This window comes from Clavelina lepadiformis, chromosome 2 (genome assembly GCF_947623445.1).
Source record: "Clavelina lepadiformis chromosome 2, kaClaLepa1.1, whole genome shotgun sequence".
Taxonomy (NCBI): domain Eukaryota; kingdom Metazoa; phylum Chordata; class Ascidiacea; order Aplousobranchia; family Clavelinidae; genus Clavelina; species Clavelina lepadiformis.
This window is the reverse complement of record NC_135241.1, coordinates 19027362-19047588: the sequence shown is the minus strand read 5'-3', so window position 1 is coordinate 19047588 and position 20227 is coordinate 19027362. Positions and strand designations below refer to the sequence as shown.

Here is a 20227-nt window from a genome sequence, read left to right as displayed (position 1 = left end):
TTGTGACATAGATGTCGTGCTTGCCTTTCTTGCATGCGTTTGGTTTGCAGTATAAGTTTTCATTAGCGTTTATTATTATCAGTACCAGTAATATTATACAGTTGACAATAAGCAAAAAGTCTACTGAGATCAATGCTGTAAAATGGACGTCTTTATGCTGTTGATGTGCCAATGTTTTGTCTAAATGTAATCGTTCAAAGAAGCTTCAATATAATCAGTTTATACAGTTGTCATTCTTGTGAAAATTACTGTTGAATTCAATTTGAAGAAGTTCAGTGTCAAGTTAGACAACTTTGTTGTCACCTTCATACGACAATAATTCATTAAGGTGAACAATCAAGTCCAAGGTTGAGAAAAGCAGAAAACGACCCTATGAGACTCATATACCATCACCCGCAATAAACAATTTGACAAGCAAACATTGTAGTGGAGTGGGTCAACCTATCAAGTTCAACAACCATAAACCAACAATTCCATTACAAATTTAATACGTCACAAATGAGGGGTCAATATTTGGTAGTACAGCGGATCTAGGCGAAAAAGGACGAAATTAAACTAGGTCTACATAGAAGGCTGAACCCGTAAAGCCGTAAGGAGTAACTAAGGCAACAAGCACTAATAATTGTCTAGCTTGCCTTTAAGTTTTATTTTTTCAGTTTTTTTATATTTACTGATCTTGTGTTTCATTTTTAGCCTAATTGAAAAAACCCTAGACTGCATGCTCAGTTAAAACGCGTTTTTTCTGTAGGTTATATCTAACATCACTTCCGGAAGATCCGGACCTCCGGCTTTTACTCACTAGGTCTACCAATAAAAGCATACAACTGCAAAAAAGTAATGATACTATTTAGGGGAAAAACCTAACCTGCAATTTATCAAATTAATTTTGACACAGAATAATAAGAGATGCTATGATTTAACAGTGCTTAAAATCAAAGGTAGACCTACTACATTGTACAGTAGCTTTAAATGTTATAAAATTCTACTTTTAACATTGCAAAATATTTTTAAATGAGTAAAAAATCATTATTTGGTATTTTAGTGCATACATTTATTTATTCATTTTATTTTTCGATATTCGATTATGGGAGCGAATAGATTGGTGCTAACCTTGTTATGGCAAAACCAAAGAGATTTAAACACATGAGTAGAAACTTCTCTTTTGCGCATGACGTCATGTTTGTTTCTTTTATTCTCTTGGAGCATATTTTACTTTCTCCACGGTCACGGTTCACTACATAACAATAAACATGCAGACGACGACGATGATTTTCAGATCTGTTTGCTGCTGGAACAGATTAGTCTTATTATTAGGGTGCAGTTGTTGGGATCCAATAGGTGTTAACTTTAATTGAAATTAATTAATGAAATCAGGTGAGAGTTTTAGGTTCAGCAATTAACTTATTTTCAGTTCCTTGAACTGATAATGCTGCTGTTTTGTATCAAGGCATGGCTTAGCCTACTTGAGTTGCGCGGGAAGATTTTTTCGTTCACCACATTTAAGGTGAAAAATAAAATGAATGGATGAAAAATTTAGATAGACCGAGTCATATTGTATTGTTTCATCTGCGCATAAAATTTCGCTCCACGCGCAGAATAAAAACTTTACAGATTAAGACTCAATAGTACAGGTCTTATGTTGCAGGCTTTAAGTTATTGAAATAAGCTAAATAGTCTGAAATAATGGCAAATTTGTGCTGTTTACCAATGTGCAACAACAGGTCACCTGCCGTGACTCTGTTTAAGATACCTTCGAGAAAATTTGTAAAAAAGGAGAAGGAAAGCTGGGCAGAAAGGTTGGAGTGTATCGTGCTGGCTTGCAGAAGCGACGAGCACATAAAAAATCTATTTGCTCGAGATGCTGTGAAAATGTGTGAAGTGCATTTTGAAAGATCTGACATTGTTTTAAGTAAAATTTGTTCTACATAGACTTACATGCAGTGTAACTAGTGTATTGAGGAAAGATATTTAATGTAATGGCATATCTAGCGTTTGATGCAGTGTTTGTTTTCCATGAGATGGTTTGATGCAGAACTTCATTAAATTTACTAGTAATAGTCTCATTCGCAAGATTGTCAGGGTCAGTAGCTGTGCTTTTTACACTTAACTATATGTAGATTGAGCAATGCCAGAAGATAGAAATAAAACAGTATTATTTAAGATAGTCTTGTTGTTATGAAGTAATTCTTTATTAGCATTAGAGAATTAGAAGCTAAGGTTTCGACTCTGTTAGCTGATGATACGGTGCAAGTGGAGGTAGATAAAATTATGTCAGATGACATGACAGCCATTGTTAAAGCAGGTATCATACCGATTACAAAGCTGGTAATCCAGAATATGTTACTTATAACTATTCTAATGAAGCTACAAATGTAATGTGATGCACCTACACAATGCATATAACTCAGTCTTTTTGTGTCGTGTGTTTTTGTGAAGTTTACGTTAATATCCGGTTCAGTCCGGTAAACAGTTCATCCGGTGAACTGTACGAAGAAAATAGCTTCATAAAATAGTTAACCGCATCTGCAGTTAGATCTGTTTTAACGCCACCCACTGTTTCCCACCATTCCATCAGCTTTTCTCTTGTAACATTATTGCAAGAAGATTCTGCAAGACAAGTGTAAAATTAAGTTTGTTTGATTTTTTTAATCGGAATCTGCCAATGATAGAGCTCAAAATGAAATAAGTTTCAAACAAATATACCGTGAGCAGTTTTTTGATGAGCCAGCAAAGTTTCATTACTTGTGCAGTTATGCAAACATTGTCCACATCTGCAAATAAATATTTTCATTATCAGATTAAATGACATCAATATATCAGTACAGTATTACTTCAAATACTCGTTACGACTTACATTAATTTGTTGTTTTGCTTGGCTGTTTATTATAAATTGGCGAGAACGTACACTCTGGGTGACCGCCATACAGGACAAGCTCAACAGCAGTTGGCTAATTGATTAATAGGCATATCGTATCTTACATGAAGTTTGCTGCATCGTCTTCTGGGTCACAATCTATTTCAATAATTAACTTCAAGTTGACATCCATTAGATCCCAACAACTGCACCACAATAACAAGATCTGAAATCAGACTTTCAGTAGCCTATTTTAATGACACAACACCTGCAACATAAGGCCTATGCTAATGAGTAATGAGTTTAGTTGCTAATTGCCTGGTCGAAGATAAATGTGGTGAACGAAAAAATCTTCCCGCGCAACTCAAGTAGGCTAAGCCATGCCTTGATACAAAACAGCAGCATTATCAGTTCAAGGAACTGAAACTAAGTTAATTGCTGAACCTAAAACTCTCACCTGATTTCAATAATTAATTTCAATTAAAATTAACACCCAATGGATCCCAATAACTGCACCCTAATAATAAGACTAATCTGTTCCAGCAGCAAACAGATCTGAAAATCATCGTCGTCGTCTGCATGTTTATTGTTATGTAGTGAACCGTGACCGTGGAGAAAGTAGAATATGCTCCAAGAGAATAAAAGAAACAAACATGACGTCATGCGCAAAAGAGAAGTTTCTACTCATGTGTTTAAATCTCTTTGGGCAAAACATAACAACCAATACGCTCACAAATGATTATTTCATGAAGTTCAAATGACCATCAATAACTTTTTAATAATGTCTAAGAGAATGTGAACGTTGACATAATAGAAGTCTGGCTGAGGCTTGTTCTGGTGATTTTCTCTGTTATCTCTCTCTCTCTCTCTCTCTCTCTCTCTCTGCTCGCTGATAAAAGTGCAAACGTTTGTAATGGGAAGAAGAAATGTGTGTCATGATACACAGCGACTGATTACCGTAGGTGCAACGGGCAAAGCAATGACAACAGAATGATAGTTACATGTAGCTAAATAGCTTAAAAAATGAGTCATATCTAAGTTAGTTGGACAGATATAAAAAAGAATAAACGCTTCCAATAATGATTATTTGTCACAATACATACAGGAAAACAAAATGGGCAAGTACGAAGAGGCGTTTTCACACAAACTAGTTTAGGTCAAGTTACCAATTATCAATCATCTGTTCCAAACACATTAATAAATGTCAATCATAAGTAGGAAAACACATTGTAAGAAAAGATGTAATGTTATAAGAAAATGCCATCCACACCGCCGCAAAACGATCTGCCCAGTGATTTTATTCTAGAGAGTTAGCTTTGCTTGTTTATTGTTCATTTTTCTCCAAGGTAAGCAAAAGTTCTAATTTCGAACGATAATGTGTTTCAAAGATCTCGGTCTGTTCCGCCTACTCGAGTTTTCCATCCGTTTTCTATAGAAATATATCCATTTCCATTTTTTTTTCTGTAGCGCCTAGTGTTGATTTGGTTTGGTATTATTATCTTTATTCTCAGACTAAGGAAAGGCTTTGCACCACTTAAACTAGGGTACCTGGTGATGGTTCTTCATCGCTCAAGCTCCGATTGCCAAACTTGCCTTACTGAAAGTTCCGATTATCACTCATTTTGTATTTGTTTCTATGAGTTTTTGTTATGTTGTCCGAATTCAAATTTGTATAGTAGGTCCATTTCGGGCGTTTCAGTAGGCCTTTACTATTTTCCAATTTTTTACATGATATTGTTTTCACAAATTTTTTTTTCTGTTTGTCGATATTTTATGGTTAAGATTGTAATCGATAAACCGATTAATTTTTGTGTTTCAGTTTCAGATTCACGTTTTATTGTTTCCAGTCCGAAAGGTCATGTCAGTTAGGGGAAATCCAGGGGAAAGTCTCTTGAATGCCTTTTGTGGGGAATTTGTGCTTGAGTGCTTGTGCGCTATGTAACTTTACGGTACTCTCTATGATTCTCTGTACACTACCCTATCTGCTCTATCCGCTCATTTTAAGAAATTACTGAGCTGCAATGTAGTGCACAAATTATATGTAGTGCTTATATTGGCTAGTGTTTCATCTTGATTCTGCAGGGGATTTCTCACCCCAAAACAGCGCACTTTCCAATCTGAGTTATAGGCTATTTCACCAGCTGTGCTCCAGAAGACCTCCAGCATATGAGCCCCATCATTAACCACTACACCACCTCACTGCTTTCTTCCCCTCGTCCAAAACAGAGTGATAAACTTATCAGTGAAAATCTGCTAGTCACCATATTGTGATTCAGCAACTTCTGTAAAAAAACGCCGGTGAAATAGTCACTGCGTATAACTTATTAAAAAAACGTGATGCAAATTTTGGCATTACATTTATTGGCGCACTGAAAGCAAACTTTTCAGCAGGGTTGGTAAACAGCAATTAGGCTAGTCTGAACATAAATGTATGCGAATTTTCAATTGAAAGGACATAATTTTTGAATGCGTAAATTAACTCAAAACTAACTCCGTCTGACTCCAACTGGCAACTCTGGCAGTTTTCGATAAGAACTCGTTCATCCAAAGAAGCAAATTTTTGCGTGATGAGGTGCATTGAAGCCTCAATTATTTATTTATTACAACTTGGCATTCAAGCAGCCAATTTCAGCCAATAAATCGGCGTGAAGATAGAGAAGTTCAGCATGCACATTGCTGGACCTCGCGCATGCAGGTTTCACAGTTTACGCTATAACTTCTGACACAAACTTTGACTTTGATGATGAAATTCTTAAGCTAGGCTGCAAATTGAAATAAACGCTAATGTTCAACTTAAAATGACATACTATCTTTTCCAAGCTCTAATTTCCAACTCATCCCCTTCAACCCAAACTCTCATCTTTCGTGAGTTACTTCAAAAATAAATTTGAAAAAAATTATTTAACAAAGGCAAGATTTAAACACGGAACCTTTAACATTCCGCCCCAATCACTAAACATTTCACCACTGCAATTCTCATTTTCTTCGTCCAAGACAAGAGTGATAAATCTTTCAATGGAAATCTGCTTGGTCTGGTATTGTGTCTTTGCAATTTTGATAAGCGTACACCGGTGAAACAGTCACTTTGTTAGTTACAAGCTTTTGTTTGTAATAAGCTAATATCTAATATGTAACCTGCACATCAGTTAAAGTATATCGGTACTGCCGTAACTCAAGATGTAAAGATGTCTACGGTTGAAGTAACTTCTAACTTTCTGAATTAGTCGTGTGGTGTGCAGTTTGCCTGTGATTCATTAGCTAGCCACCAGTTCAGCGGTGTGGTAGTTTAAAATTAGGAAAATGTTTTGATGTATGGCTAATATCCTCAAAGAATAATATGCAGACAATTTAGACATGCAATATTAATGAGATATTCAATGGCATCGTTGGTGTAGTAGCCTACGATACACTGTATTTTATAAAGAAATTTGGGTTTAAACTTCTGTTACCATACCAAATATGCCTTTTGTTTCTATAACTTTCAGAAGTTTATCTTACAGAACTGCTTACATACCAGTAACCCACCGGTGTATTGGTAATTTTTAAGAAATAAGTTTGCATTATCAGCTAGCTATTGTTACCAAAAAAGGGGGACTTGATTGATTTTTAGTTTTTAGTTTAAGAAATGACAAATTTAAAGTTAATTCTAAAGTTTAGAGTTTAAATAAAACTGTGTCTTATTTAGAATTTATGCATGTCATATTTCAAACTAAAACAACAGCAAAATATGAGTGGGCTACACAAGTTACAAATGAAAACACTTCCCGGAAAGAGGCATTTAGAGATTCTTGTAAAATTTTTCTTTCATAAAAATGATTTATAAAATATTGTCATAGATTCTTTCTCTGTATAAATCTGTGTTCTCAAAAATGCAAACTTTTCGCTCACAAGTCAATGACTGGCTTTTAGCAGTTTTACCATTTACTAAATTCATTATCAGTATAATATGTTATATTGTTGCAGAATTTTAATCAAAATCATCATCTTTACATTACTGTTAAGTTCCTAGGTCAATGATAACAGATTCAGTGAATAACAGCCCATTGAGTAAGTTTTCACTTTCACTTGAAGTGTGGTTGCTAGCAAATGAAGTAAACCTAATGAGCAAGACTTGTACTGTAGTGATGGTTCTGAATTGTACTGAAACACTTTTTCGTAAACAATATGCATGGCCCTCTTATGCCATCACTATTTGTACTTAGTATAGACTTATACGGTTTAACTATCATATCATGATGGGGAAAAAATTAGGATTATATTTCAAATTTTAAAGTAAATTGTTGCTAACTGATACTGTGATCTGCACTCCACAGTCCACACAACCAAGAAATATTTTGTTGATCTCATAAAAACTTACAACCAGTTGCGACCAGACCCAGTACAACCATATGCGAGTATTTGGCCACTATTGTAGTGATGCAATTAAGCCAATGTCGTTATCCAATCATGCTGACTTAAAGGCTTATTTTGAGTTTTAAAGATCAGCACTTTATTTCTTAGGAAAAGAACACTTATTGTGTTTAGTTTACTTCCATTGTTTGTTATTGTCAGTAGGGATAGGCCAACACAAACTCAAGTAGATTCGCCGAGTATTGGCTAAATGAAAGACACGTACAAACCCGAATACAATATTAGTTATAAATTTATCAACTTTGGCAAGATGGAGTTTGATGACTTTGCCAAAGTAGGGACAACAATTTTAGAATTAGAGGTTGTTTACCAAATGATTTATGATATGTAGTTTCAATCGCTGTTAAATATCCTATTTGCATAACTTTTTAACACTTAAGCTGGATGGGTTGCTTTATATATAAATGTATATATCGATACATCCATAGTTAAAACTTGTTCTTTGTGTTGAATTTGATTCTTTTTTAGCATTGATTTTATATTTAAAATATATAGTTGCTCAAGCACCTACGATGGCGGAAGCACTAGTTAAGAAAAATCCTGGAAAGATTTTATGTGAAAAATGTGGGTCTGTTATACTTCTAGAAAATGCTGCCGTATGGACTGAAGTCCCAGATGGAATTTTCTTGCCAGCAATGAAAACAACGGATGGAGAAGGTGCAAAGGGATATGAATTCTGGACAGTGTCGGACATGTTCGCATTTGAAAATGTTGGCTTTTGTAATACTGTGGAGAACATTAAATACCTTGCTTGTGCTGATTGTGAGATTGGCCCAATTGGAGCACACATTTTAAGTGATAAAAAGACATTTTATGTGTCCCCACTTCGTGTTAAACACGATGTGCCAAGTGATGGCACAGACACAGTGGATGATGCACAACCTGCTCCTTGTGCAGAGTGATCTTTCTTCCTAAGATGATAGCTAATGCTGCTATGAGCTAACAATACGATTTCATGCAATAGCCCTGGTCTGCTTAGAGCCTATGCAGAAAAATGTTCCAAGTTGAACCTATATGTTTGTGTTATATTTTTGCAATGTGAAAATGTAATGACGTTTGCACGTAAACATTCAAAAACTACCTTGGTATGGACATAGCAAACTTTCTGCGCAACAGGTAAGGTTGTAAATCTGGATCTCATTCAAAAATTGTTTCAGTAATCTGTGTAATCAGTAATGTCATTTATGACAATGGCACAGCTTTACATTTTCAGTACACAATAAACATTGCGCAGTTTCAGCAAAGTTTTTTTTTAATTTCCTAGAAGTTTGTAAAGCAAAACCAATCTTTGAAAACTAGTGTCATAATTGTTTTTAGAATAACACAAAACTTAAATTGAATAACAAAAAAATAACTGCATGCGTGTTTTAAATGTAACCTATTGTTGGGCCTTTTTTCCTTACATCCAATGTGTATGAATCAGCTGTCATAGTTTTTCCTGGTTGTTCTTTGAAATAGTTTTAATCTGATGTGTTCATGATATGTGGTAAGCATCATAACAATTTCAGCCAAGTAAACTTTAAAAAACAGGTTTAATAACTGCTTTAAATGAAAAACAGGCTCTTTGAAAAAAGTGAAACAAATCCTTGTCACATTCCATTTTATGCTTTTTTATTTTATTTTACTATTGATCTTATTCAAACTATATATATTTGTTTTGTTGTTTTTTTTGAGAAGAATTTTGAAGAATCAGAGGCGACCATCAACATGTACTGTTATTCTTGATAATCTTTTTAGGAAATTACTGTTGTAGAATTACGTAAAATTTCTATGTATTAGATATAATACTTTTTATTGGGTTTTATTTAATTTTAGTAAAATCATCTTTGTCGTACCATCAGTACTCAATACGCATCCTACATATTTACCTTGTTGTAATTGTTGTAATTCCAAGTTTGTCTCAGTTGTTTGTACCGGTATGTATTGTATCACTTCAAGTTATAGCCCAATATGCTTGAATATGTGGTGCTAACATAGTTGTTGTGGAAAGCAGTGTTGTGAATGTTCTCTCTGTCAACGCCTTGTTTCATCAGCTATTGATTTATGGATAGGCTTTTGTTTAACTCAAAATTTAGTCAATATTTAAGTAGGGTAATTTTAACAAGAGCACTGTAATCATATGCTTATTCTAATCTCTAAAGATGGATAATACTATGGTGAATATTTCTAAATTCTTTGTTTTGATCTGAATGTGTAGCTTACTTAATGTATAATGTATACATATCATCATAAATCGCTGATATTAAGAAAGCAGACAAATGCCATTTTATTAATAAATAGTATATACCAGTTCAGATGGCAGGGTACAATAGACTTTCATATTGCTTAGTAGTACCATTTATCAACTTGAGATCAGAAAGTACGGAAAACTGGAATATATATGTAATTTTCCTTGCCAATAAAAAGTTTTTTGTAAAAATCTATTGCAGCATTGTTGTGTCTATGTTTTAAACTAGTTGTTTTAATATTAACTTTTTAGCAAACTGAGCGAAATTGTGAAAAGGAGGAAGAATCAAATACTGAAGACAATGTTCTTAGTGCCAACAATGTTGCTGGAACCAGCACTACAAATTCTCAACACATGGAAATTGAACCGTTTGTTCCCCAAGGTAACACAAGCCTTTTCTTTATATGCAAATGCTTTTTCTTTGTTAATTGAATTAATATGTAACATTAGAATCATGTGAGGTATACGATTAGCTCAGGGTTCAAGTTGGTGACTTCGTGTTTTAGAAATTGTTTTTGTGTGTTTGGTTATTTGATGTGAGAATTTAACATACATACATGTTATCAAGTACTGTATGCTAAGAGTTATTACTACGCTTTATAGTTTGTATTGTCTCCGAAATATAGAACAATGCAAATAAATGAGAAAATACTTTTTCTTTTGTACAGATGTTCCTGCTCAAGAAATTTTGCCTGGTGTTTGTGGTCTTTATAATCTTGGTAACACCTGTTACATGAACAGTGCCCTGCAGTGTTTATTACATAATGAATACCTCAAAGAATACTTTCTTTTTTATATGAAAAATTTAAGGTTTGTTTTGTTGGGCTTTTTGTCATTTGGCTTGTGTTTGCTGGTATTTCAGATAAAGCAGATTAGTGCTAACAAGCATTCACTGTATTTTATTGTTCCTGACTGCTCAATGTTTTTTTTCTGGCTCTTTGACTCTAGTAAGTTTTCTGGTTTTGATTTTTGCAATTATAAATTCAAATTTCATTGTAAAATTTGACTTTAGAACCAGTGATGGTCTTTTGCACGAATTTATGGAACTTTACAAGAAGTTGTGGGAAGGAAAGTGGTCTTCAGTCGTCCCAAAACAATTCAAAAAGGAATTGAGCTTGGTGCACACTCAGTTTGATGGATATGGACAGGTATAGAACATTTTGTATTTTACATGTTATTGGTATATAGTTTAGTCACATTTTAATTAATTCATTTTAATTTAATTCTTTTTGTGACATTTGTTGTTGAGTTGTTGTCTTTTTGTATTTTTTTCAATCTTTAAGCATGACGGCCAAGAGTTTCTCGCTCTTTTTCTAAGTTCTTTGCATCAAGAGTTTAAGAAAGAAGATTATTCAGATGGTACTGATGATGTCCCAGAAAACAACTCTTGCAAGATGTTGATAGAGGAGAAGAAGTAAGTTATTTACTTTGCTCTCTATTCGCAATTGTCTGCTTCCGGTTCCAGATCTTCTTGATTATGTTGTGTGTAAATTGTTGCAGCTCACATGCAAGTGTCCTAATGTCATTTAAACAATAATTTCTCTCATTTTACCTTAAACTGCTTTTTCTGTTCTCCGTTAGGTTGTGAGCTTTGTTGTTGAATTGTAAAGCTGTATGGCAACCCCTATTACAGTGGTTTGTTTGTCGTAGTTTAACAAGAAAGCGTGCTGGAAGTAATTTATGTGACAATGTGCCTAACAACAAGCGAGTCGACTCATCCCCGATGAGCAGCAAAGAGTATCTCACGCTCACTTCTATAATAGGTAACAACCCTAAACATCATTCCTAACTGCTATCAACACTTAGTTACCAGTTTCCCTACAGTTTTTACCAATAAGAAATCAATAATGACAAAATGATGCTCGATATCCAGGAAAAGAGAAAAAGACGGCAAATGTTAACGTTCTCAGCAGTGAAGTGGAATGCGATGAAGAGATAACAACCGATCATAGTAATAAATTCCCACAAGTTGCAAGAATCAACATCAATAACGATATGTTGACACAACACTTGAATGTGAATAATCAAAACACAAGTGCAAAAGCGTCTTCAAATGGGTAAATAAGGCTTGTTGAGTTTTTTAAAGCAAACCATGTTGGTTTTTTTGTTTATTGCGAAGTTCCCAGTTTTTGCAGCAAACCACTCTATTTTGTGATACATACAGTAATGTTTTTGCCGATTTCACTGCAATGGCGTAATATGTTTTTGAAATTAATTATGCTTTTAGGGTTCATTTCATTGAACAAATAAAAGACTTGAATTTAAAGCAGTTAAAGTCACCAAGTAACAAAGAAACAAATGTGATAGCAGACATCAAACGACACGGTAATTTTCGCGGCCTTTATTTTGTATTATTAACTTCAAGTATATTTAACTAGAAATACTTTTTAGATAATATAAATAATATATTTTAAATATTTTTTACAGCTGAGAAAGATTCCTGTGAAGCAGATTGTCATAAGAAAGAGATTTATATTGATGCAATCATCAAAGATAACTGTGTAAATGAGAAACCATCTGAAAATACTTTGACTATGCATAAAAGTCCTTTGCCCTTTTCTATACGCACGGCGTTGCCGTGTTTTGAAAATGGTGAAACTCTTTCCTCTTTGTTGCAAACGAAGCCACTTGTGATGAATAATTTAGAAAAAGATGATGCTGGTTTATCAGCGCTTTTTGCTCCCTTGAAACCATCCCTATCATTTGATGATGATGCTGTTTGCAGCAGCTCCTTAATTCCACCTCCAGATACTGTGGAGGCAAAAAGGCTAAAACCCAGAAAGATTTTTTCTCTTAAAAGAGCTTCTAATTCTTTACCTTCCTTCAAAGAAACTTTACCTGAAAGCAGGGTGTTTGCTCTACCTAGTTGCTCGAATTCAAATAATTTAGCATTGGATGATGGCGATAGGAGCTGTGGACTGCATATGAACATTGACCTCAAAGGTATTTTTACTATACGGCAAAAGAACATTTAAATAAAAAAGTGTCCATCACATACTTGATAAAAATTTTGTATTGGTTTTTACCTTAAATATCTTTTGATCAATTGGCGTTGTGAAGGAATATGTGTTTTTTTCGAGGTTTACTTGGAGCCAGTTTCAATAACAACCTATCTGCTATGCCAGACCAAAATAATTATAAAAATGCACTTAGCAAACCCACTAAATCTGATGACTTTTGTGAAGAAATTGCAAGCAATATAAGGTATATAATAATTAATAAGAATCGAATAATTTTTGGTAATTTTTGAATATAGTTTATAACTCACAAAATCTCGAAATGAATGGAACATATGAAGCTGCTGTCCCATGTGTCCGGCGTAGTGGATAGAGATAAGCCAAATTAAAATATATTCAGATTCGGTAATGATAATGGTGGACATTTATGTGTAATGTACGGATTCAAGTTCAAGAGCTTCATTTCTGGCAGTGGAATTACCTTTATTTACTTGATTCTCGATTATGACATGTTGGAGATTATTTCGGATTCTATTGAGCTGAAAATACTATGTTAGTGAATAGCTGGAATACTATTAACTAAAATTAATGCTTATCATTTTTACAGAGGTGACATATGCGCCAGCTCTAAAAGCTCAAAGCTATCCCCAGCTGACCAAATGTGGAATAAATACATCCTCAAAAACCATTCAGTATGTAAGACTTTAGTTCTTACTGCGCGTAAAAATGTTTTTGTGTTGCTTGATTTATTTAATCTTAAAATATTCATAACCTGCAACAGAGGAAGGGTTTGTGTTATATTTTTTAAAAACAACCTTTTCTTGTTTAAAGGTTATAGTTGACACGTTTCAAGGTCAACTAGAAAGCACAGTGCTTTGTTGTAAGTGTAATCACCAGTCCAAAACTTATGAACCTTTTATGTATTTATCGGTTCCCATTCCGCATGCCTTGCAGTCGTCATTTGGTAAGTTGGTTAGTGTTGTTGTGATAATTGCCTCATCATTTAAATGCTTGTGATTTTTCAGATTGGTTCAATACAATAGACTACTGTGTTTAGCCCTTATTTTTACCCACGGTAATAACTTCAGTAGAGAGTAACGCATGGTAGAACGTTATGAATTGAATAAAGTTTCTGCATCGATCTATAATTTACTGAAATTGTGTATGATTCTTAGCTTACTACCTCTTCTAAAACACGGCACTTGTTTTTTCATAATGTGAAAAATTTTTACATGTTCCGTTTGTTAGTCTGTGATATGTTGCATATAAACAGTGGGCGTTCAAGGTATAGATGGCTAAACGGTAATAATTTTACCACCCTGTCATAACATAACCTGATAATTTGGTAATAAGAGCACTATGTTTAAGGTTCGCATTCTGTAAGTCTTATTTTATGACCAACCGGTGGCCCACGGGTTGAAGAGGGGTAGGCTTGTTATTCTAAGTTTACAATCAATCATTTAAGACCAGTTAAAAGTTTAAAACCACTAATAAGAGTTTATTACCCTTAATATGAAAACGTGGCTGAAGATGTGCAAATGGTAATTTCGTGTGACATAGATTGCAAACGGTAGAATCGAGTATGGTTGGTTGTACGAATGTGGTGGGATATAGTCATCAGGAAAAGTTTATTTCAGAAAATGGGGCAGCTCTCTCAAGAATGCATATCCTTAAACACATACCATAACACAATGCTCCAATATAATTAATTAGACCAATGACTGACCTAAATTACCAGATATAGTTTAATTATACAATAAGCAGTATATATATTATATACGATAGTTCATAAGGTGGGTGCTATAGATCATAAACATTCCCATGACAACAGAACATTGTTTTTTAACTTTTTATTTTTTGATATCGGGTTAAATTTTTTTAATTAGTTTATTGCCTCGTGCGTAACATAGAAATTAGTTATCATCTTTTATGGTCTTTTTGTTTGTGTTTTATGATGAGATTTTATGACTTTCTTGCAGAGGTTCGCTTGCTTCCACTTGATGGGCAATCGGCTAATCTTTCTGTTTTTGCTCCAAAGCTTGGACGAGTGCAAGATTTGCGTGATGCGTTGGCAAATCAACTAAAGTCTTTGTCAAAGAACTTCGATTTATCCCATTACAGCATATGTGAAGTCAAAGGATTTAACATTTATAAAGTTTTGGTATGAAATTGTGCTAATCGAAGTGTAAAAAACGATATTTATGCATTTATTACTGGACAGTAGACAATAGACATACTTTGAAAAGGTTGCCAATGACTCCATGGTTGTGCCTTAATTGTACCTCCAGTACTTCTTTCTATTCTACACACATTGCTCTTAAAAATATTGGACTGTTACACAATCAACAGCTGAGTACCAATGGCTTTTATAAAAAAGAAAAACACTTATTTCACATACACGAAGATACCATAAGTGTAAGCATACACACATACACAATTATAAGTATATATTAATGTAATTTATCCCGTTACAGTATACACACACCACACAGTGAGCAATCTGCTCAGTTTCAAACAACTTGTGTTGATGTGCAGGAAAATGCATCCATGCTGAAAGGAGTAAACACAACCACCAGAAACTTGCAGGCGATAGAAGTTTTAAACTGTGTTGGTGGCAATGATGGCGAAAGTGAATGTGAGTTATCACTTATCAGTTATGATGATAACTTTGATTGTTCGATTATTGTGTCACAAGGTGCAAAAGTAGTAATGCCGTTTCTGTTTCTTCAGCTGTTATGGATGGAGCATGGAACAGTTGTTGTATTTGCTTAGAAGATTTGTCTGATGCTGAGTTACTCCACCATAATTCAGATTCCTGTTCTATACTCATTTGTCATGGTTGCCTGCAGGTATTCTACTGTTGCGAGCTAAGTTTTTTGCAGAACAAGTGCATGAATCTAGGATTAGCTCAAAAGGCCTGCATTTAAAACGATCACTACTTTTTGCTTTAGAGCATATAAGATGTCAGTTTTAGTCTATAATTCGCTCATGCTCAATTTTCTCTGTTTTCTTGTACATAATTTAAGCAAGAATTCAATGTAATTTTTGCACTTGTGTTTCCGATACAGACGTCCACTGAGCATTATGGTCTCAACAACTTTTCGTGTCCCATATGCCACATCAATTGCAACCCTGCTGATGACTTTGTTGTGCTTGCAAGTGCTGCCCAAAGCCGGTAAATGACTAATACCAACTCGTACTACCGTTTTAAAACGATTATCAGCTAAAGTTTCAACAATTCTATTTAAATTTTGTGTAGGGAAGTAGTAGTGTCTGTAAGTTTTCTATATTCTGGCACTGATGAAACTAAGTTTCTGGCGCAGTCGCGATTGATCAAGACATCTACTATCATAACATGCAAAAACCTACATGATGCAATAAAACAGGTAAATTCTGAGGATTGATGTAAAATTTTTATTTGCAAAAAGTTAATAGTTGTTTATTATCACAGTGAGTTCTGTAGATAGATATTAATAAAAAATATTGTGTGGTGCTAACGTTTCTGCACTGTTTTTTTGTAAGTGGTGTGGTTATGAAAAACAAACTTGGTTTAAGTTGACAATGTGCTTATCAGTGATTAATAATAAAAATAGTTTCTCAATTCATTCCCAAATTGAAGTCATTTATTTTAACTGGTTACAAATATCTTTCTTCATTTTTAAAAGGTTTTTCCAAAGGTTTTAATTGAGCTGAATGATTTTAACCTTATTTGTTGTACACTTGATGGTTTGATGTGCTCAAGATGTGAAATCACAAAAGGCTGCAGTGGATGTCTTTTAATGGATATTGAGAACGATGAAATTATTCTTCATCCTGGAGATAACATTGGTGTCAGGTAAACCTTGCCATAGAAATTACTCATTTTATGCATTGGTTCTGATGAGGGGCTAAGGACCATTCCTCAAGAAAAATGCACGATATTCCATCTTAGTTTTATGCAGGTTTGCTCAAGATCTTTTTGACTATACACCAATGTCGTATTCGCCTGTGGTGACGACAAATGAAACTATCCTAAACTTGGAAACTTGCTTGAAAGCATACACGGAAAACGAAGTAACTTTCACTTCAGCAATCTAGATTTTTAATTGCAGATTAATATATTGATTGGTTCCTTATCAAGTTGCTCTTTAAATCAATAGCTCTTGGATGATAGTAACCCTTGGTTTTGTCCAACCTGTGGATGTCATCAAATGGCTGAAAAAAGATTAAGGATCTGCAGATGGCCAAGGACACTTATTGTATATTTAAAGCGTTTTCTGTATCACAGTAAAACTGCAGTGAAAGTAGACGATGAGGTAAAGCATTAGATCGGATATTTATTTTTGTTATAAGTTAAAATTTAAACTGTGGTTTCTTGCTGTAAAATACAATAACATTAAAGACAGGTGCAATGGTACATTGCACATTTCACGTGCAGAACAGCGATGTATTGCTAGCTGTAATCACTTTTACCTTTTGTCATATACTAGGTTTTATTTCCTTTGGAGTCTTTCAGTCCAGGACCACTCAGTGGAACTGATCTTACGCATAACAAACTATATGACCTCAGCTCGTTTGTATCTCATTACGGAGGTGAGGGCATGGCTACAAAATGAAATCTACTTTTATAACAATGTTTGGTACTTACAACTTACAACTTACAACTTACAATTACAACTTACAATATATTACATGTTGTTAAACAGGATGGCATAATCCATTCTTTTTCTTGTGCCCAGGGGTATACTCTGGTCATTACACGTCCTGCTGCAAGCATCCGGACACGGGAAAGTGGCATCTTTATAATGATGACAATGTTGAAGAACATGGTCCTTCATCCAAAGACTCATCCAGTGCTTATGTCTTGTTTTACAAGGAACAAATGCCTAACATTCAGAAAAATTACTTGTACGATTGAAGGAAATTTTGTTTCATATTTATTCTGACTTTTCAGCAATAACTTTTGTACGAAACTGTTTTCTTTAACTAACGTCATAATGCAACTTTGGAAATTTGCTTATCAAAATCAACCTAATTAGTGCCCCTCTCAGCATAATCAAGTTCTTATTACAAAAAGATTGTCAAATATTTCTTTCTGTAAGTGCTAAAAATCATTTTCAATTTTGTATGGCATTACACTATCTCAGTGTTTCATTTTTTATAGTTAATCAACAACTATTAGGCATGGTGCATTTTTCTCCACCAATAGTAAATTTAACATAGAACACTAAGTGTTGTTTCACTTGTGATTGTTATACCTTATTTGGTTTATTTATCAAGAGTTTTAATTATCAGTGAATTAGTCCAACTCATGCTCATTAAGAAGAATAGAAATATTGAAACGCTTTTGTGATGCTGAATAATACAACATTACACAATTATCCTCTTTAGACTGATCTTGTTAAAGTTTTGATTCCTGATTCTCTTGTAATAATATTGATTCAGCTATAAAATTGCATTGAGTATAACACAATCGGCTCTCACTAGTAATAAACCAACTTCAACCTACCTCTCCAAAATTTGTCCCGTGCCTAATTTGTGTACAGTATTTGTGCTTGACAGCCATGCCTTTGTAAATGCAGCATTGCTGGCTAAAAATTTTTGCTTGTTTGATAATTGTTTTGCGGTATTTACAGTATATGTGGCACGGTGCATATCAAAGTTGGTAATGCACCTTTACTGCTTCCATTTATAAGTTTAGCAGCCAACAATCCCATTGTGTTGGTCCTGATACAGATCTGATCTTGATCCTGATCTTTTCGTTCGTGTTCATTTTGTTATATTTCTGCAACAGTGTTACGTGTAATGTGCATAAAATATATGAAAGAAAACATATTCGTATCTTCGATCCTTTTGAGTATTAAAGATATCATCCAGAATGGCTAACTGTTAAACACTATCATTTATTAGGTTTTGTGGCCGTGCGAGTTGTCACCATTAAGTCAATGCCATTATGTTTTTATCATACACGTTTCCCCGTTCAATAGCGCATGATATTATCAGCTTACATTTTGTCGTTCTCGTCACAAAAAGCAAAAGTAAATTGACAGAATAACTTTCGTGTCAATGAAACAAAGGGCTAAACAGAGTGATACCAATGACGATAGTTGAAGTTAACTACTATTTTACATTGAGCGGGACCTTTTCATAAAGATTTGTTTAATCGGTCAAAAATGTACATCTTCCGTCTGTCCGCGTTGACACGGTCCCGCAGTTAAGTTGGTTCCCTAAATAACAACCCTTCGACTACTCAGCCGCGGAAAGGGCAGTTTCCCAGCATCATGTAAGGTTTAAAATATCTATAGCTTAAGTCAATAAAAGGTACGTCTCGCATGAGGTTTGACTTAACGCTAACAATCGGAAACACAAGTACCGTATTTTCTTGAATAGAAACCGCCCTTGAATAGAAGCCGCCCTCGCATAGAAGCCACAGAATACAATGATGAAATCGCTTCGATGTAATATAAAGGCTGTCATTGAGAGCTTGCACATGCGAAAAACAGCAGTTGTCACATTACAGTAGTGATCGCATAGTAATAAAATAAAACCTTTTTGTCAAAAGAGAGCACAGAATTTTATTGTCACCTAATCAACAGTGTTGATTCAACACTACCGGTACTTCATGTAATAAAAATAGAAGCCGCCTTCGAATAGAAGCCGCCCTCGAATAGAAGCCTCACAAAACGTTCAAAAATAAAAAATAGAAACCGCCCTTGAATAGAAACCGCGCGATTTGATTCAAAATAAACAATAGAAGCCGCCCTCGTATAGAAGCCACAGAAGACAATGATGAAATCGCTTCTTTACTGATAAAAGAAAACAAAGCAAACATATCTAACGACATGCAATAAAACAACTCAAGCATTGTACATATGTTTTATTTCAACTACGGTATTGTATCAATGGTCATTTTCATCATCATCAATAATACTGATATCGTTCAACTCATTATTATCACTGGAACTTTCTTTTCCAAGGCAGGAAATTTTTGTGACACTATCAGTTGTAATCCCGCAAACCTCAAAAGAGTTTATTACAATCTCATTTGGAACTTTTTCCCATGCCTTAACAACCCATTCAATTTGCAGCAAATGAGTGAGTCGGTACTATCAACTGTGGTGGCACTGGGCATGTCTGCCAATATTGGCGTTTCATCCATGTTAGCAATCATGGCCTGTTGAAGACTGTTGAGATTTATTTGCTTCTTGTTAAAAGTGACAAAGTTATGAACCTTATCCTCAAGGTCACGTGGCAATGATTGTCCTGTAGTCGTTCGCCGTCTGATTGACAAATTAAATCTGTTCATAAAGTTGAACAACCAACCACGAGAAGCCATAAATTCAGTCAAGCCAATTTCTTCGGCCATTTTCGTGGCCCAGACCATGATTAGTTTTGTGGAGACATGACGGTGTTCAGCTCGTTCTTTGGCAATTTTCTCCATTAACTCGTTTTCCACTGTGGAGAGGCATGGCTTTCGCCCAGCTCCTTCAAGCCTGAATCTCTTCTTCGATGGTCCTGGTTTCTCGTAAGCTTCATTTATTTCTTCCTTCTTTTGCAACCATCTCCGTACCATTGACTCGTCGATTTTAAAATTTCTTCCGGTCTCTCGATTTGAATGTTTTTCTGCAAACTTAATTACTTCGGTTTTGAATTCTATAGAATAAGCACGTCTTTTGCTCATGTTTACAAGTGACTTTTTACAAAAATTCTTCAAAACACTGCAGCTTGCTAATAGTTATACGACTATTTCAAAATACAACGATAGTGGTGGTTACTGTTTTATACATACCATGTAACGTC

At 34.6% G+C, this 20227-nt stretch overlaps 3 protein-coding genes across 3 annotated transcripts; 2 read left to right on the top strand and 1 right to left on the bottom strand.

Moving 5' to 3' along the window:
- Positions 1–2437: 2437 nt before the first annotated feature.
- Positions 2438–3413, bottom strand: LOC143444922 (uncharacterized). The gene is made up of 3 exons (XM_076943715.1): positions 2980–3413; positions 2704–2771; positions 2438–2607 (listed from the first exon to the last, which is right to left on the bottom strand). The coding sequence occupies exons 1-3, from the start codon at positions 3045–3047 to the stop codon at positions 2438–2440; spliced, it is 306 nt and encodes a 101-aa protein (XP_076799830.1). The 5' UTR covers positions 3048–3413.
- Positions 3414–7283: 3870 nt separating this feature from the next.
- LOC143446043 (guanine nucleotide exchange factor MSS4-like) lies at positions 7284–9315 on the top strand. Its single transcript, XM_076945491.1, has one exon. The coding sequence runs from the start codon at positions 7777–7779 to the stop codon at positions 8164–8166; it is 390 nt and encodes a 129-aa protein (XP_076801606.1). The 5' UTR covers positions 7284–7776; the 3' UTR covers positions 8167–9315.
- Positions 9284–18262, top strand: LOC143446042 (uncharacterized). Its single transcript, XM_076945490.1, has 22 exons — positions 9284–9420; positions 9744–9873; positions 10160–10301; positions 10504–10639; positions 10775–10905; positions 11142–11254; positions 11365–11548; positions 11719–11816; positions 11919–12434; positions 12572–12695; positions 13056–13140; positions 13280–13412; positions 14428–14609; positions 14984–15083; positions 15179–15297; positions 15517–15623; positions 15708–15834; positions 16114–16283; positions 16390–16501; positions 16588–16743; positions 16918–17020; positions 17167–18262. The coding sequence occupies exons 1-22, from the start codon at positions 9406–9408 to the stop codon at positions 17343–17345; spliced, it is 3162 nt and encodes a 1053-aa protein (XP_076801605.1). The 5' UTR covers positions 9284–9405; the 3' UTR covers positions 17346–18262.
- The last annotated feature ends 1965 nt before the right edge of the window (positions 18263–20227 follow it).

Excerpts from the sequence above, each read along its gene's own strand:
- LOC143444922 (XM_076943715.1), bottom strand. The coding sequence starts at position 3,047 with ATGGATGTCAACTTGAAGTTAATTATTGAAATAGATTGTGACCCAGAA. Across the intron at positions 2,772-2,979 it reads GACGATGCAGCAAACTTCAT|ATGTGGACAATGTTTGCATA; the intron begins GTAAGATACGAT and ends ATTTATTTGCAG. Across the intron at positions 2,608-2,703 it reads TCATCAAAAAACTGCTCACG|AATCTTCTTGCAATAATGTT; the intron begins GTATATTTGTTT and ends CTTGTCTTGCAG.
- LOC143446043 (XM_076945491.1), top strand. The coding sequence starts at position 7,777 with ATGGCGGAAGCACTAGTTAAGAAAAATCCTGGAAAGATTTTATGTGAA.
- LOC143446042 (XM_076945490.1), top strand. Across the intron at positions 11,255-11,364 it reads CACGCTCACTTCTATAATAG|GAAAAGAGAAAAAGACGGCA; the intron begins GTAACAACCCTA and ends CTCGATATCCAG. Across the intron at positions 16,744-16,917 it reads CAGTGAAAGTAGACGATGAG|GTTTTATTTCCTTTGGAGTC; the intron begins GTAAAGCATTAG and ends GTCATATACTAG.